Here is a 19,383-nt window from a genome sequence, read left to right as displayed (position 1 = left end):
CCTTCCGCAGCGTCGGGCGATTCCCTCGAATCGGAAAAGGGAGCTAGTCTCCTTAGCCAGAGCGCCGCGTGGCCAATCACAGCAAGGACTTTGCACCACCAGAGGCACCCATTGGCAAGGACAAGTTAGGCCCCGCCTCTTCCCGGCTTTCCTTTTCCCATTGGGCGTCTCGTGGGTGGTGGGGGAATTCTAGGAGTTGTAGTATCAGTGAGAGCTACGCATTTGCAGCATGGCGCGCGACTCGTAGCAGCCTCCCAGTTTGGGAGGCAAAGCAACCCAAAGGTATGAGCGGGAAACGGCGCGCGGATCTGGGACCTGTCTCGGAGGGAAAGAAGAAGGGGAAGCGGGAGTTGACAGGGGAGTTCTCGGCCGCTATCCGTGAGGAGTTGCTGAAAAAGCAGGTGGCTGAGGCCTGGAGCCGGAGGACTAGATTCAGCCACGGTAACCACGGGCAGTCGGTTGCCAGCAGTTGCAGCTCTGATGGGGGCGGGGGTGGGGGGGAGGGCTGGAAGCACGCGGGAGGCGGGGTCCGGAGAGGCGGGGCCTGGGCCGAGAGACTGGAGGGGAAGACGATCCAAGCGAAACCTGGTTCACAATTGTGGAATAGTACGTTCCTTGAGGGCGTAGACTGGGTCTTTATCTCCTGCGTTTACTCCGTGCTTACTGAATTGAAAATACCACCTCCTCTCTGAAGCCGTCCTTGATTCTCCTGGTTATTGGTAATAACTCATACAGCCCCACTCAGATCTTTGCCTGCCAGTGACCTTGAGTTATCTAATTATATGCCAGGAGAGTTTAATCTGATGGTCCTGCCAACCTGAAAAGACTTCTTGTTGGACCCAGTAATGGGCCTACTGATGTAAAGAAAGGAGCTTTTTGCTCCTTCGTGATGTTGCAAAGACCTATGGGAGATGCACTAGAAATGTTTAAAGTGTCTGTTCTCAGGGAGTTTACAACTGTTAAATACTTTGTATATAATGGGTACTTAATAAATATTAGTTGTATGACTGAAAGTACACACTCCACTAGTCAAGACACTGAAGCTAAGTGAACTAGCATCTCTTAAGCACCTTAACACGTGCCAGGGTCTGTGCTAAGCATTGGAGATGAAAAGAAAAACAAAAAACAGTCTGCCCTCAAGGAGCTTGCAATCTAATGGTAAAGACAACATGCAAACAGGTAGGTACAAACAGGATATATGTACAGGTTAAGTTGGAGAAGGTACTTTTAGAGGGAAGGTAGACTATATAAGGAGGACCTGTAGGAGTTGAGATTTTAGGTGAGACTTGAAGGAAATAAGGAGGCGGAGACAAAAAGAAAGAATTCGAGGTATGAAGACAACCAGTGAAAAATGCATAGAATGAAGAGATGGAATGTTACATGCTAGGAAGCCAGTATCAATGAATCAGACTATGTAGAAGGGAGTAAAATGTAAAAAGAGTAGAAAGGTATGAGTAGGCCAGGTTATAAAAGGCTTTAAAAGCCATACTGAGGATATTATATTTAATCCTGGAAGTAATAAGGAACCACTGGGCTTTGGTAAAGAGTGAGGGGGTGATGTGATCAGACTTGGACTTTAGAAAGATCACTTTGACAATTGGGCGGAGGATAGATTGGAATGAGGAGAAAGGAGTAAGAGAGGCCAACCAGCAGGCTATTAAGAGTCTAGGCATGAGGCCTACACAAAGGGTGTGGAAATGTTGGAGAAGAAAAAGGGAGTATATCTTAGAAATGTTGTGAGGAATAGGCCTTGGCACCAGATTGGTTGTGAGGATTGAAAGGCAGGAGTCTTGGATGACACCTAGGTTGTGAGCCTAGGTAACTGGGATGGTGGTGCCATTGATAGGAAGAGGGAAGGGTTTGGGAGGGAAAGATAATAAGTTCCGTTTTGGACATGGTTAAGTTTAAGATGTCCCCATGAGGTCCAGTAAGTGGTTGGAGTTGCAAAACTGGATGTCAAAAGAGAGGTTTGGACTGGATAAATAAATGTACAATAAGAATTAAGAAAAAACAATGCATAAACTGGGTAGAGCTTCAAGGAATAGGTGGGAGGTGAACTAGAAAACAAAATATAGGGTAAGAGTGAATAGAAAGTGGAAGATCACCAATTCTTGCTCTGAATTTTAGACCATGAAGTTTTATTTCCTGTCCATCACTTCCCCTTAAATCGCATTCAGACCTCCCCAGGTAAATATTAAATGTTTTCTTTTGTAAAAGATGCTATAGTCATGGATCCAGAGCCTTTCCATCACTGTGTGATCCCAAACTTCATCCAGTGCCAGACTTTCTTGGAAGGACTTCAGAAGGAACTTTTGGATTTGGATTTCCATAAGAAATGCAATGATTTGTACAAATTCAAACAGGTGTGTATTCACAAGCCATTTATGCCACTTAAATTTAGAAAATCTTCATCCTAAAAGGTCATTTAATACAAGGTTCAACCAATCTCAGAAGATTACTGTGATTGCCTTGTTTTTATTTTACTGCTTAGTACTTTGGGCACAATGGTAGCAAAAGAAACATAGTTCTTTTTTCTCACTTGTATGTTTCTAATTTATCTTCATGATGCAGTATCATAGATTAGGAAAACTTAGAACTAATTGATACAGGTTTGAATCTTAGCTGTGATACTTTATAGCCATCTGGCTTAGGGGTGAATTACTTTAACCTCTCTATACTGGTTTCCTCATCTATAGATTAGTGATAACAATACTTGCAATAGCCATTTCATACAGTTGTTTTTAAGGTTCAAGTGACATAAACGCACTGTTATAGATACATGTATGTGTATAATTTCTATATATATAAATGTGTGAGCAATATACATGTGAGTAGTTTGGTGGCATGGTGAGTAGAGCACTGGACCTGGAGTCAGAAGGACCTGAGTTCAAATCCAGCCTCAGACCAAACACTCAGGACACTTACAACTGTGTGACCCTGGGCAAGTCACTGAACCCCAATTGCCTTTTAAAAAAAAAAAGAAGATACTAGCTGTGCAACTTTGAGCAGCTCACTTACTCTGCCTGAGTTTTCTTATTTGTAAAATGGAGGTGATAGCACCTTCCTCCCAGGGTTGTGGTAAAGATAAAATGAGATAATTTTTGTAAAGTGCTTTGTATATCTAAACTGCTATATATAAATGTTGTTATTACTATTCTGACAGCTTTACTGCCCACTCCTCTTCAAATTAACATTTTATAAAAATGGGATGGGCAGATGTACATTGCTGAAACTAAGAGAGTGGATTGGGGAGAGGAACATGACAGATTTTGTGCCATATCTCTTATCCAAGCTGAGAAATGGAAGGGCAAAATCTCACACACACACTAAAAGTAATTGGCCTGGACATGAGGAAGCAAGACAGAATGGAGAATTGGTGGGAAATGACTGGAATCAAATAATCTAAGCAAAATAAGTCACAAGGACTAAGTACTGACCGAAAAGAAAACAATTCCTGTAGAGGAAAACACAAACTTGACAGTTATAACCTAAAAGTGAATAGACTAATTCCCTAGGAAAGAGAGTGGAAGAATGGATAAGAAAAAACTCAGCAATTTACTATATTCAGGAAAGATATTTCAAAACAAAGGCATACATACCAGGTGAAAAGGAAAGATTGAGACAAAACTTGTTTTCCTTTATTTGATTCTAGAAAAGCAAGAGATGAAACTGATTTTTAAATAAGGCAGTAATACAAATTTAGTGTCAATTTTGTTAAGTTTAAGGATATCGAGGCAATAAGACAATGTTAAGTATGTATTTACCAAATGGCATTATTAATAAGTTCTTAAGAGCTAACAGAATTGTGAAGATATTGGTAATTACATAATAGTTGTAGAGAACTAATATTCTTTTTTAGAACTCTAAATCTAACAGAAAGATAAGCATCAAAGAAAATAAAGAACTGAACAAATCATTGGCGCAATGAGGTTTGAAACACCTATGGCAGCTTCTCATTGGGAATGTTTAAGCACGTACCTATTTTAGAACATCAGTAATAGCTTTACAAATATTGATCATGTCTTCGGACATAAAAGTATTAAATATTTTCTTTATAGATTGTAATATAATGAAAATTACTGTTAATAAAGGAAACATACGCAAAATGTATAGACCTAAATGGAGACTAAGTAATATTCCGAATCACAAGCAGGTTAAAGAACAATATATAATTGTTAAAGGAATGGTCATAATAATATTAGAACAATATGTCAAAATATATGCGATCCAATTAAAGTAGTACTCAGAGGAAAAATTAGATCTCTGAAATCATTGCTGAATTAAGAATAGATATTTTTAGTGAAGTAAGCAAGCAATTAGAGAAAATAGAGTCAGCAACAACCCTTAAAAAAGGAATCTTGGGTCATTAGAGGGGAAATAGAAAAAAAAAATGAGAGAATAAAGACAATAGGAGTGATTTTTTTAACTAGTTTTTGTTTTTTTGGGGGGGTTTTATTTTTACATCATTGATAGAAAATAAATCATTACCTACTTCAGTGTTACAGTGGATCTCTGGTTTCTTTAACATAGCTATTCCCTCCAAAGGTGCAGATCACAACTCTTCTGTGCTTTCTGATTCTTCTGCCACTCTCGTCCATGTTCTATAAGTCTTGCACAAAGGTGTTGACCTAACCTGCTTAAACCTTCCTCCGTGTGAATATCTGAACACACAGACTGTCCATGACTAGCCTACCTTCTTTGCTGGTCAAACAGCTTTCTAATTACATCTTTATGATAACTTGGTTTAAAAAAAGAGGAAAATTAGGTTGCCAGAATAATAAATGAACAAACTGAATTCACAGTGATTAGAAAGAAAACAGAGAATTATCCATTTTGGAAGAGAGAACAAAAGTGAGTCAGTCAGCTAGCATTTATTAAATACCTACCATGTGCCAGGCACTGTGCTAACTAAGCACTGGGTATACATACACATACAAAATTGGATGTCAGTTCAAAATAGGGTTGCACATGAGAAGAATGGTACCAGTTTTCTTCAGTTATTCTCTCTGTAGTAGTGGTATCAAACTCAAATAGAAAGGAATCCCTGCTGGCCACAAGTTAACCTGGAAAACCACACATTATTATCTATGGCCATTTACCTGTGGCCATAAAGTAATAAGTATTGAAAGTGTGATTTAAACTTGGGTCCAACTGACTTTGAGACTCATGTTCTTACCACTAATTAAAGCTATTTTCCCAGGTTATCTTATATGTGTCCCAGCACTGTTAAGGATACAAGGAAAACATAAGGAACAATCCATGCCTTCACAGGACTTATAATGTTGATGTTAACATAAGACAGACATACAAAAGCAGAACACATAGGTAGTAAGCTAGGTAGTATTGATTTTATGTGCAGAGTTCAGGGGAGACAGGTACTTGAGAGCTCAGGCAACCCGTTTTTTGTTTTTTTGTTTTTCAATTATATTACCAAAGTTCTAAGAATAAAATGATTTACCTGTATTTCTAATGTCTGGGAATTTTTTTTTCATTATCAAAAAGTCAGATGATCTGAAGAATAGAGACGAACTTCACATTTCTGCTTTAAGGTAAATGAAGTGTCCCTAATACATAGTAACAGTAAACTAGAGCCCCTTTTTCTAAGCCCTGAACTCTAGGACCTGGATTAACTGTAGCTTATTTGCAGTACTTTGTGTTTGTTTGGTGTCCTTTTAAAAATATTAGCTTTATTTAGAGCAGGGATGGGGAACCTTCGGCCTTGAGGCCGTTCCCCACCCCTAAGAGCATTGCTTCATGATTTACAGCATCCTTCTAGAAAGCATTCTGTAGTTGGAAAACAGAGTCACAAAATAAGTAAGAAAATATCCAAAGGATTCTACAGACTCAGAAAACTGAAACTCTATATCCAGCACAAAGAAACTGACCAGCTACTGATCTTGGAATTTTTCTAGGTAGATTGTATGACTTCTCTAATGAAAAGAGTTAAGAATTGAAAAGTGTTGCAAGAAGGAAAGCTTTGCTAAAATGAAAGCTTTCCAATGGCATAGACACAGATTTAGTAAATGAAGCCTTTCCATAAAATAAGTCCACGAAAATGATCTTACCAGTGCATAGTAGGGGCAGGTATTTAAGGAATCCATTTAAGGCTTTGGTTCTGTTGCTCGTCCAAAGGGTCTAGTAGCTTCAGGACTTATGAAATATATTGTGATCTACAAAATTTAAAGCTGCACTCAATCCTAATGTTAGTATACTAATCCTATCCATATAATTTTTACACTAAGCATATTATATGACATTTTGATTTGTATTGTTCAAGGACATTTAGTTTTTTTGGTCTACTATATAACTAAGAATATTCCCGAAAAAGTAACTCCCATTAAATCCTAGGAACTTGGTAATTCCTCTGGCCTATTTTCTTGCCTCCAAACAATAACAGCTGTAGCCTAGATGAGGAATACCAAAGACTATACATAACATGATGATTAATATCTCTGCTTTTTAGGAAAGTTTTGTTTGAAGATTTCCGGAGATGGCTTTCTGACATTGCTAAGATAGACTTGGAATCAACCATTGATATCTCCTGTGCTAAGTATGAGTATACAGGTGAGAAAAATGAAAGTTTAAATCCTTAATGGATATTACTAATGAGTATATTTAGGGGGAAGCATCATTTTTTCATAGGAAAATTCTGACCTCAGTCACCAAGATAGGTTTCAGCTGTTCTCGGTTGCATTTGCAAAACGTTTTAAGGGAATGATTGTCTCTTCCTACACTTGTTCCTACAATGGAATGGAGGAAAAGCACAAAGAACCTGAAGTTTCAAAGTGAACTTTATAAGGTACTGCAAGAATAGGTCATATAGGAACCACAGTTCGACAAGGCACTGCCACTCCACTGACCAGTGTATCATCACTGCCTCTTTCCTAGCAATTCTGGCTACAAAAGAGTTCTGGGTATTGACAGGGTTCAAAAAATGGGCTGCCATATCAGGGACCTGGGGGGACATTCATGTCTTACATTCACTGAGTAGAATAGTGGGCAAAAGTATTTATAGTTGCATAAGTTAAATGAATATGAGATGCAACTACATTCTATTATATACATTTTGCAGATGAAGAAACTGAGGTTCATTAAGGTAAAGGAACTTGCTCACAATCACACAACTAGCTAGCAAATTTAGAGCCAGAATTTAAACCCAGGTCTTTCTGACTCTAAATTTAGTGCTCTTCATTATACTATGCTGTTATTTTAACTTTTTAAAATTCAGAATTTCAAAAATAATGATCATCATAATACCTAGTATTTATTTAGTGCTTTAAGATATACAAAGCACTTTTACAAGTATCTTATTTTATCCTCTCAACAACCTGGGGGGGGGGGGCGGAGACATCATTATTATTATTCCCATTTTATAGATGAAACTGAGGCAGATAGATTAAATGACTTGCTCAGGATTACATATCTGTTAAATTTCTTAGGTCAGATTTGAACTCAGGTCATCCTGACTTCAGGTCTAGTACTCTCTCCATTGTGCCACCTACCTTGAATAAAGATTGAGTCTCTGTCACATAGGCATTAAAATTCGGTATAGATTAGCTGCTGCAAATGTATATATAAAGTAGGGCCAGGTACTCAGTTGTATACCATTGCAGATGTCCTGCTATGCCATGATGATGAACTAGAGGGAAGAAGAATTGCTTTCATTCTTTATCTCGTTCCTCCTTGGGACAAGAGCCTTGGTGGTACCTTGGACCTGTATAGTACAGATGGTAAGATAAAAAAAGACTCTCACATTTTATCTCTCAGTGTTTACTCAGCTTCCACGTTTTTGTATGTGACCATTAAGCAAGTCCTATTCATTCGTCGAGTCACTGAATTAGAAGGGAAATAAATCTATGAGGCAGGAGAAGCTCTTTCATTAATATGGGCTTCTCCAGAGTTAGTTCAAGCACTAGGATTATGATCTCTTTATCTTCTCATTAAGTTCTATGTGAGGAATTATCATTGGCCTAGGACATATAAGGTAGATAATTAGGTAAGTTAAGATAGAGTCCACCTCACCTTCATGATCATGTTGATTATTCAGTGGATAGGTACAGAGTAAAAATAATCCCTTTCATTTACACGGTCACTCCATATGACCAGATGCTTTCCATGTGACCAACAGCCAAGAAGATGCCAACATTAAAACCAGTTCTCCTCATTTTTGGAAAGACAGTTGTTATCATTTTAAGATCCTCAAATCCTAGAATTTGGAGTTAGAAGGGACCTTAAAGATTATTTACTCCAACGCTTTCATTGTAGAATAGAAGAAACTGACCCAGAGAGAGGACGTGACTTCCTCAGTGTCTTAGGAACCTGAAGGCGTAAGAGCCAAGTAGGAATAAGTGACAGTTTTCAGGATTCGGAGGGTATAATCATTTTCCCTTCTACATACGGTTAAACAGGAAAATAGTAATGGTAATGCTTAAAGCTATTTGTGAACTACACCTTTGGTTGTGCTTTCTTCTGGTGTAGAACATTTCCAGCCGAAGCAGATTGTTAAGTCTCTCATCCCCTCTTGGAACACCTTGGTTTTCTTTGAAGTGTCTCCAGTATCCTACCACCAGGTAAAGATGGCAAGCCACAAATGGACCAAGCTATCAGTGAACGTTCTTTTAAAATCAGGCATAATTTAGTGGGTACCTATCTCCTACAAATGTGGAGTTCAGCGTGGTTGTTTTCACGTCAAAATCTGGTGCTCTGAGACATAACATCCACACTTTTACAGAAGTGGAAAATATATGATTTGGTGAGTAATCTCTGTAGTTATCTCAAATACTTATTTGTGCCTGATTTTATTCTTTCAGGTGTCTGAAGTTCTATCTGAAGGAAAATGTCGACTGTCTGTAAGTGGCTGGTTTCATGGCCCTCCTCAGACAAGACCTTCAAGCTATTTTGAGCCCCTTTTACCTCGTAGCCCTCACATTCCACGAGATGTAAGATAAAGTACCTTTATTTTAACAACTAGTAGGTTCAGTTATTTCTCTCAATTTCCAAGTGACTATTCCTAATAAACTGTTGAGTTCTAGCTAGTCTAATGTTGACTTTTGTCTTTTCATGTAAACTATTGCAATATTCACTTATATATTGGAAGATTTGTGAATAGGTGATTTACTGTACTTTACCAGTGCCTCAGACTCTTTGACCAAGAATTAAAGTTAGGGTAGATACATCCCTTTTATTTTCTATTTCTTTACAGAGTGAAATTTTGTTTGAATGGATTAATCCAATCTATATGGACATTGATTCCCAGGCTCAAATTCAAGAGGAATTTGAGGAGCGATCTGAAATTCTGCTGAAGGACTTTTTCAAGGTGACTCAAAAAGGTGTATTCAGTACCTTATTGCTTTGCATGTTGTCATACTTACTCTTTTTGAGGCATATAAGCATAAGGTGGATAGAGAATTAACTAGGTCTTCAAGGGGCTTATCTTTGCTGCTCTGCTTCTGCAGTTCTATTGTTCCATCAGATAATACAGATATAAGAAAAAACTTTAATTTCCTGTAGGATTAAGGTTCTTTGGTCATTTGCAATGTTCAGTTCACTTTCTTTAAATTAAAGAAACAGCACTTAATATTATTGCTATTCTTTTCCTGTACATAAAGCTCCCTTCTTCCTACCTTTTTGGTTTTCATACTTTTCAGTATTATTACATCTTTTATGGGATTTTAGGAGCTCAATAAGTGTTAATTGGTGGTGGGGATAAAATCACATTACAGTGAATCATAAAAGTCGTTGAAGTCTAGAATTAGAAAGGACCTTAAAGGGATAATGGTATACCTAAGATTACAAAGTTAGTGAGAGAACTGGAACTAAAAACACTGCCTTCCTGACTCACTCTAGTGTATACTTTCCCCACAGAATCCCAAGACACTGTACAAGTTATTTATGTTCAACTGGGATTTTCTTATACCAAATGTTGATTGAGTAAGCATGGCCTAGAGAGCCTTTTATCATACAAAGATTTTCATCATAATAATAATGGTTGTAACTAAACCAGTTTTACCTTTAAAACAGTCTTATGGATTCAGTGGGGGTATGTTATGGGGGTGTTATTTTTTACAGATTAAGGAATTGAAGCAGTTGGGTCCCACAAAGAGTGGTAGAATCAAATCTGAAATCAGAGTGTTCAGATCCTTAGCTAAAACTAAAGTGCTCCAGGCCTCATTGACCGAAGGAGAAAATACACTGGGTGAAGAACATTTAAACAGAATTTAAAGTCACAGAAACTGAACCCATAATTTTTCAGTAAATAAACTCTTTGTATAGCCTAATGGTTACACACTAGCAAAAAGAATGTGAGATTGTGAAAAATGAAGAATTCTGCTAACTGTTCTTATTACTTGTTTTTCAGCCTGAAAAATATGAAGAGATATGTGAGGCTTTGGAGAAAGAAGATCTAGAATGGAGCCAACGAGGTCCCCCCAACAAAAGGTAGGCTTTTTTGTCTAAGGAACTTGCCTTTGAATTAATTCCTACTCTTGTATGCTGCTGCTGCTGTTGGTAGTCATAAGACACACGTGTTCTAAGGGCCTGATTTTATGAATATGGACATATTACTCAGTTGTTATCATGTTAATAAGGATAACCAATGACTGCAAGAAGCAAAATGGTCTCACTTTGTAGCTTCTTATGCATGCTCAGTTTTGGGGAGAGGTGCTTAATTTGTGACAAGTCTATGTATCCTGCATCTTTTTAAGCCTGGAGTTGTGATGAACACCTTAAGGCTGTTGCATTTCAGGTTTTATGAAAAAGCTGAGGAAGAGAAGCTTCCAGATGTCTTGAGGCACTGCATGGAGTTATTTCGTTCTGAGGCCCTGTTCTTGCTGCTGTCCAACTTCACAGGCCTGAAGCTTCATTTCCTAGTCTTTTCAGATGAGGAAGATGAGGATGATGAGGAGCACACAGAAGATAATGAAGAAGAAAGCAGAAAGATTAGCCATGTTTCTTCCAAACCAGAAAACTATCAAGAGGCTGGTGGCCACACAAGCCAGCAGAGCAAGACGGAAACAGCCCTACAACCAGAGAAGGAAAAGGCAAAGAATAGTAAGCTACTCTTGTAATATCTGTCTTTATTGAACATTAACGAGGTTCTAGGAACTACACAGAACATAAGAAAGGGATATACCATCTGTCTCAAAGAAATGAGCCTCATGTACAAGAAGATACAGCTGTAGAATGGAGAAATAGGAAGCCCAAGACAGCTCTAACCCAAGAAAAATTTCTTACAGGAAAAAAAAAATAGATTATCATCTGAATAGAAGGAAGTTGTAGGGGGAGGAATTATGGTAGGAAATAACCTACAAACAAGATTGAGAAGCCAGAAGGAGAAGTAATCTGACTTGAACAAAGCAAAAATAAAAGGAAATAGAGAAAGGCCTATGGCTTTCTTCTTAATCATAATAGTTGATGATTTGAATTATAAGGTACCTCCTTCTTTTGACATCATTACCTGAGCTCCCGCAAACTCAGCTTAGACTTTCAACAACTACTAAACCAGGCTGTGAAATTCTTCCCCCTATTTCATTCATCACTTTTCTCTCCTCATGCTTCATATACTTATTTTCTTTCCTAAGCCGTACTCTTCGAAATGTAGTGAGCAAGGTGGCTCTGTAGATGAAGGGATAATACAACTTTAAACAAGTATAACAATAGGATTCTGACCTGCCATTGATGTAGCTTACTTTCAGGTGTCTTCCAAAGCCTGTGGGAAAACACTTCACATACTGGACTTAAAAAGAAAAAGTCCCAGATGATTTTACTCTCAGATATTCCCAAACCTGGGACAACAGCCTTTATTTGAAGCATAGAACTCAGGATTTTAGTCAGAAGGGAACTTGAAATCATCTGCTCCATTAAGATATTCATAATAGGGGCAGCTAGGTGGTGCAGTCGATAGAGCACCGGCCCTAAAGTCACGAGGACCTGAGTTCAAATCCAGCCTCAGACCAAAACACTTGACACTTACTAGCTGTGTGACCCTGGGCAAGTCACTTAACCCCAATTGCCTTTAAAAAAAAAAAAGATATTCATAATAACAACAGCAAACTTTTCATTGCCCTCTATGTGAAAAGCAGTACACTAGATGAAGAAATACAAAAATAAAATAATAGTTCCTACACTTTTGAAGCTTTTAGATATTTGAGGTGGAGTATAAATCAGAGATAGATAACTATGTTATGCAGTATTCCATGACAGATGGATTCAGTGCAGAAAGGGTAAGACTGTTGCTGATTAGGGCTTCAGGAAACACTTCATGGACAAGGTAGAATTTGAGTTGGACTTTAAAGGATAGAATGGAGAGCAAAAACCTGGAGGTAGGGAAAAAGATATATCTGATTTGGGAACTGAGGCCAGTTAGATGAACTAGAGTGCCTAGAGAGTAGCAATATGTGATGATAATATGTAGGGTGGCATCAGATTGTGAAGGGCCTTGAAGTTTGAGTACCGGAGTTTGAATTTAGAAGGCCATAGGGAGCCTGTGAAGATTTTTGAGCAGAAGAGTAACATGACAACATTTATGAAACATTACTCTGGCAGCTGTATAAATGACAGGTTGGTGGTGGGAGAAAGTAGAGAAAGATCTGTTAGAAGATCATTGTCATCATACAATTGTGTAATAGTGAGGACCTGGACTGTGATGGTAACAGTGGGAAAAGGAGAAGACATGTGAGTGATGGTGCTGATGTGGAATAAACAAAACATGGTAACTAGTTGAATAAAAGGTAAAAAAAAAAAAAAAGAGTAAAGAGCCCCAAATTTACAAGCATGGGAGATTGGATGAATAGTGGTGCCAAAGACAAATGTGAAGATCAAGAGGAATATCCCCTATAGGAGAAAAGATAATTAACTTAGTTTGGGACATGTTGAGCTTGAGGTGCCAGGGGAACATAACAGGTTGAAATGTCCTGGAGCATCTGGAGATGCAGTTATGGAGCTCAAAAAAAGAGTTCATGACCTGAGGTGGAGGTTTGAGATTCTTTTGTGTAGAGGCGTTACTTGAAGTTTTGAGAGTAAACGTTTGGCCGAGAAGGAGAAGGCCAAAGATGGATCTTTGAAACATCCATATTAGAGGTAGAGCTAAGAAGCATTGGTTCTTGTATTTAGGTCCTAAAAGAAATGAGACCTCTAAAATTGTTTTGTACTTTAGAAACTGTTTCCATGGGAATCTATGTATTGGAAGAAATCTGTGTGATCTATAAGAAAATGCTTACATTTCTTAGTCTGGTGATTTGAAAAACAGAATTTGCTCAGGGGTTTTAGGTTTCATTGATAAATATGCATAGAGCTACGGGACATTTAACGGGCTACCTAGAATCTTTTCAGACGAAATAATTTTTAAAAATCATTTATAAGACTAGATTATGTTGACAATAGGTAATTTGCAGATCTTTGATAAGTGTTTTCCCCTTAGTGGCTTGTTAAGACTGTTGCCTTCATTTTCTTATCCAGCAAGTTATTCCAAAATTATTTCTCTTGTTCTAATTGGTTTTCCAGCCATTTTTCTCTTTTTGTTCCTTCTTAGAATCAAGTGTCCCCAAATGCACTGGGGAGCTGAGGCATTGGAAGAATGGTCATTACAGTCTAGTGCATGATACCAAAAATACTGAATTTGCCTTGGACCTGCTTTTCTACTGTGGCTGTAAAGGTAAGGAGGAAAAAAATGGCACCTTTCTTTGGTGATTGTCAGTCTTACCAGAGGAATGTGACTATGATAACACTGTAAGGAAATCTCTCAGATCAGGGACTTTCATATACTAGTTTCTGCCTTGCTTTGCATAGAAATGTTTTGGGGGAAGCTAGATGGCGCAGTGGATAGAGTACCGACCCTGGATTCAGGAAGACCTGAGTTCAAATCCAGCCTCAGACTGACACATAACACTTACCAGCTGTGTGACCCTGGGCGAGTCACTTAACCCCATTGCCTAACCAAAAAAAAGAAAGAAAGAAATAATAATAGAAGTGTTTTGCTTTGCTCCTTGAATCATAGAATCTGAAAGTTAAAATAGACATTAGAAAGCAATCTTCCCATCTAGTAACTTGGAATATGAGATGGACACCTTCGTTATTTCCCACAAATTCCCTTATCCCTAAGATTCTAACCTTTTCATGTTTCCCTGCTGAGTAACTATTTTCCTCTCTCTACCTTTAATTGTTAGATCTGTTTGGGTTGAAAATGAACCATGATGGTCAGTAGCAATAGGAATTCAGAGAAAGGAAGAAGACAGTAGTCATAGTTGCTAATGAATTTGGTGACTATCATCCTCCCCTTTTCTCTCATTGTACATACAGAATACATCTGCTGGGAACAGTTCAGGAGAGATTAAATATATAATGTAATTGTTACCCAGTTGTGCAAAAGCCATAGTTTTCTGAGTGCTGTGGGTTTTTTATTTTCCTTTATAGGATGGAAAACAGAATATGGTGGCTTTACTTCCTATATTGCCAACGGTGAAGATGAAGAGGTGAGGTGCTTTGGTGCTTTGTTCCTTTTAGCTCTTTTTATTTTTTAATATAACATTATAATTTTTTTTGTTTTAATAATATTTTTCCCCCAGTTTCATGTCAAGAAAATTTTTAGCATTCATTTTACAAAATTTTGAGTTCCAAATTTTTGTCCCTCCCTCTCCTCTTCTGAAAATGGTAGGCAATTTGATGTAGTTTTATACATTGCTATCATGTAAAAATATTTCCATATCAGTCACAGTTGTGAAACATTAACAAAAAACATGAGAAAGAATAAAGTAAGTGAAAAAAATATGCTTTCAATCTGCATTCAGAGTCCATCAGTTCTTTATCTGGATGTAGATAACATTTTCCTTTGTGAGTCCTTTGTACTTATCTTGGATCATTGTGTTGCTGAGAAGAGCTGAATCATTCATAGTTGACCATCACACAGTATTGCTTATACCATGTACAATGTTTACCTGGTTCTGTTCATTACACTTTACATCAGTTTGTACAAGTCTTTCAGGATTTTCTTTTTAAAAGCTCTTGAAGAAACTAAGAAATAATGATGATTGCCATTTCTGTAGCACTTTAAGGTATACAGTTGCTTTCCCCACAACCTTGTAAGTTAGTTCAAATATCCCTATTTTACAAATTCAGAAATTGTGGCTCAGGGAAGTTAGGTTACTTGATTAGAGTCAAACAGCTAGTTAGTGTCAGACCTTTGACTCATACACAGATCTTCTGAGTCTAAGACCAGCACCATTTCTATTCTGTCTCTCACTGTATTTTGGAGGTTTGGTTCTTATGAACCTCCATAGGTGTCTGGAAATACTGCATCTATGTTTGGTCTTGCTGCTATAGTTTCAAGTCTCTTAAAGGAACGCTCAGTCTGGAGGAAAATGCTATAACATAATATTTATTGAGTTGTCTACATACTGTTTAACATGCTGTTAAGTCCAGTAGAAGATTATATATTAAACAACATCCATATCCTACCTCTCTTGAGTTAGCTTGTAAAGGACATGAACCATATAGTGAGGAATAAATTCATCAGGTGCCTTCTTTTGGTATGTCCTATCTAGTAATGACTGTAAACATTTTTATACCCAGAGCAACATCAACCCCCACAGTAGCCCAGAGAAAAAACTTCTAAAGGATTTTCAAATCTTCTGAGTGACTGATTTTAGAAATCAGTGATGTTTGATGAAATGTAGAAGAAGGGAAGAAGTGAGTACATGGGAAATAAATTATCTGTTCTAACTATTGCTTTGCTTACCTGTTTTAGCTCCTAACAGTGACTCCAGAAGAGAATTCATTGGCATTGGTTTATAGAGATCGAGAAACTGTAAAATTCGTCAAGCATATTAACCACCAAAGCTTAGAGCAGAAGAAAACTGGCCAGGACAGAACAGGTTTCTGGGACTTTTCCTTTGTCTACTATGAATGACTGGACTGTGCCAAAGGTAAATGAAAGAGGAATGCTTCGTTGGACCAGAAAGGAAAATGGGACAAGAGCATGAATCAAAGCATATTAACAGGGTCTCATACCAATCAGGATTTTTAAAGTTGTGTGCTGAGTATTCTTTTAATAGGGAAATTTATTAACCTGTCTTAATCAGTCTGAATCTGAATGCTCAGCTTAGAACTCTAGTCTAAGGGACTTATCTCTTGATGTTTTTAAAAGGAGTATTGGAGGGCTTCAGTTTTCCTCATCAGTGCTTCAGTGATTCTTTGCCTCAGTAGAACTGAATGAAACTGGACGTGGCCAGTACTGAATCCCGTTGTCCTTTCCAAACCACATCAGTGCACATTACTACAGACTCTGGGACCCTGTTTTTGCCATATACCTATCAACAAGCACTTGAGCAAACATTTATTAAATACCTAATATATACTGTACTGTACTGTACTATTTTCAGAGACTAGTTCCAGTCCTCAAGGAGTTCTTGTACAGGTATATAAATAAAAGGAGTACAGAGGGATGGGAGTGCTTTCTGCTTTGAGTTGGGTTTCTGGCATGATTTAAATCTAGTAGTTCTTCTTGCTGTAGGTATGACCATTTGATATTGAATTAGAGCAGGTGGTGGTCCTGATCAAGGACGTCATCGTCATCATTATTATTATTATTACTATAAAGAAATCCTGAAAATATTTCAGTCTATAGTTCCCATCTTATTCTTCCCACTCTGGAGTTTAAAAGAGATACGCTACTCTGGGAATAATTAACACCACATCTTTCTTCACTAGCCCCAGATGGCTTTATTTTAGGGAGATTATGGATGTACCCAGTACACTCATTTTTAGAATTCACCCACAGGTTTCTGTGGGTAGTGGCTTTTACATATTTTGATTATTATGAATGAGCTTCACAGGTTTCTGTGGTTAGTGGCTTTTACATATTTTGATTATTATGAATGAGCTTCACTACACTGAGCAGATTGTATCTGACCACCATTGTTACCCTTGATATCCTTGTATAAATTATAAACATAAAAGTTCCAGACTTAGTTTTTTAAAATAGTTATAATAGATAGTAGATACTTATAGATGGTCCATCTTATGTTTCTAATCTCTTCCATGGAAGCACAATTAGGGGAACAGGCCCATACAAATTTAGTTGTTTTTTTTAACTTTCAATTTCCAGGTTTTGATATTTCTAATAAGGATTATCATTGCATTTGGAGTTAGAAGAGACACATAGAGATTATCTGGTCTGTTGGTTTTCAGATTTCTTATTCTTGGTATAGTATTTTTAAATAGCATTTTATTTTTTCTCAGTTATATGTCAACAGTTTTTAAGCATTCATTTTTACAAAATTTCAAGTTCCAAATTTTTCTCTCTCCTCCTCCTCCCCTCTTCCTCAAATGGTAGACAATTTGATATAGGTGATATATGTGCAATTCTGTAAAACACACTTCCATATTAATCACAGTTGTTAAAGAAAAAACAGATCAAAAGGAAAAAAAACATGAAAAAATGAAGTAAGTGAAGAAAGTATGCTTTGATCTGCATTCATAGTCCATCAGTTTATCTGCATGTGGACAGCATTTTCCATGAGTCCTTTGTACTTGTTTTAGATCATTGTGTTGCTAGAAGAGCTAAGTCATTCATAGTTGATCATTACACAATGTTGCTGATACTGTATACAATGTTTTCCAGTTTTGCTCACTTCACTTTGCATCACTTCGTACAAGTCTTTCCAGGGTTTTTCTGAAGTCTGTGTGCTCATCTCTTACGGAACAATAGTATTCCATTACATTTATATACCACAACTTGTTCAACCATTCCCCAAACTGATAGGCATCACCTTAGTTTCCAATATTTTGCCACCACAAAAAGGGCTGCTATAAATAAGTTTGCATATGTAGGTCCTTTTCCCTTTTTTATGATGTCTTTGGGATATAGATCTAGTAGTAGTATTGCTGGATCAAGGTTTTGGTTGCCCTTTGGGCATAGTTCCAACTTGCTCTCCAGGATGGTTGGATCAGTTCACAACTCCACCAAAAATGCAGTAACTTCCCAATTTTTTCACATCCTCTCCTTTTCCTTTTTTTCATATTAGCCAATGTGATAGCTATGAAGTAGTACCTCAGAGTTGTTTTAATTTGCATTTCTCTAATCAAAAGTGATTTAAAGCACTTTCTTCATATGACTATAGATAGCTTTGACTTCTTCATCTGAAAACTGCCTGTTTATATCCTTTGCATGGCATAGTATTTTTTGCTGTGAGGAATTGCAGCAGAGGAGAGAGTCAGGAGACTTCATTCATGTGATTACAAGTCCAACTAAATCTCATATACTTCATAGCACACCTAGCTCTTGGTGTATGTGTACTCTTTGAGTGCTACTGATCTAGTCCAATACCCTCATTTTTTCAGATTAAGAAAGCAAAGCTTCGGAAGGTTAAGTGAATTGCCCAAGCTACACCAGGATTCAAATCCAGGTCTTTTGACTCCAAAGACTTAAACTTAACCATCTCTCCCACTCCACCCCACCCCCGATCCTCTTTTTATTACATTATGCCAAAGTTTACTCATGCAACCATCATTTTATTTTAGAGCTAAATCTGAAGTCACCTTTCACTTTACAGGTAAGGAAACTCAAAGTCCAAAAGAGGAAGTGAAGGATTACATAGCTCGTGGGTGGCAGCACCAGGACTAAAGTTCAAGTCTCCCATTGCTATGAAATCTCACTTGAAGAGGTTTTAATTTTGTCCAAATCGTTAAGAAAATGAAAAACACATCTCTGCCATACCAGTGTTCCCTTCTGAAATAAAAGTTAAATCCATTGTAGTAATGGAAAAGTGTGAAATAAATGCTGCAAAACAGCATATGAGGAAGATGATGTTGCAAATGGCAAAGTGATTCCAAAGAAACTTCACCAACCTCCATGAAACCACATTCTCATAATAGCTGCCTTTCTTCACTTTGATGACAAGTTCATACAGTCATTTTAAACCATATTACAAACAACTTAAAAATTGTATGGTATCTTTTCATAATAAGCAGAGCCCTACACTGCACAAAGAATGGAATGAGTCACTGTAAATCAAGAGCTTAGAGGCAAGAGCAGTGTGGGCAGGGTCCAGATGGGAAAATGCAAAATACCAGGCTGTTGTCTTGTGCCTTATTTAAGTGCTGTGATAACAGGACTCTGAATCGTCAGATTTATAATTGCTACTTTTAAAAATCTGGAACATTAATAAAGATGTTGAAAATCACAAATATTTCTGTGGGTTATATGATAGTATATAGTTTCTTGTTCTTTGATTTCTGAAGCAGCTGAGGTATGAGTGGTGGTAGGATGGTTGAAAACATGTGATTTGCTAAAACAGCAAGCCATACTCTGCAACATGAATGTGAGGGTCCAACTTTATTGCACCTTTTTTATCTTTGAGTTAAAAGTCATTTACTGCTTCAATTTCTGAA

The 19,383-nt window shown here is 37.5% G+C and overlaps 1 protein-coding gene across 3 annotated transcripts; it reads left to right on the top strand.

The window, feature by feature from the left end:
• The first annotated feature begins 193 nt into the window (after positions 1-193).
• On the top strand, positions 194-16,605 carry OGFOD1 (2-oxoglutarate and iron dependent oxygenase domain containing 1). Of its 3 annotated transcripts, none has more exons than XM_027869395.1 (13): positions 194-282; positions 2,218-2,363; positions 5,503-5,549; positions 6,464-6,564; positions 7,614-7,730; positions 8,479-8,570; positions 8,811-8,939; positions 9,203-9,316; positions 10,358-10,437; positions 10,745-11,049; positions 13,529-13,651; positions 14,410-14,468; positions 15,740-16,605. In XM_027869395.1, the coding sequence occupies exons 2-13, from the start codon at positions 2,229-2,231 to the stop codon at positions 15,899-15,901; spliced, it is 1,464 nt and encodes a 487-aa protein (XP_027725196.1). In that variant the 5' UTR covers positions 194-282; positions 2,218-2,228; the 3' UTR covers positions 15,902-16,605. The 3 variants fall into 3 exon arrangements, with proteins under 3 accessions (XP_027725196.1, XP_027725198.1, XP_027725197.1); XM_027869397.1 differs by having other exon boundaries at positions 200-441; XM_027869396.1 differs by lacking the exons at positions 194-282; positions 5,503-5,549 and having other exon boundaries at positions 2,242-2,363.
• Positions 16,606-19,383: the final 2,778 nt, after the last annotated feature.

This window comes from Vombatus ursinus, unplaced genomic scaffold (genome assembly GCF_900497805.2).
Source record: "Vombatus ursinus unplaced genomic scaffold, bare-nosed wombat genome assembly UNPS02014793.1, whole genome shotgun sequence".
NCBI lineage: Eukaryota > Metazoa > Chordata > Mammalia > Diprotodontia > Vombatidae > Vombatus > Vombatus ursinus.
This window is presented reverse-complemented; position numbering and strand designations above follow the sequence as displayed.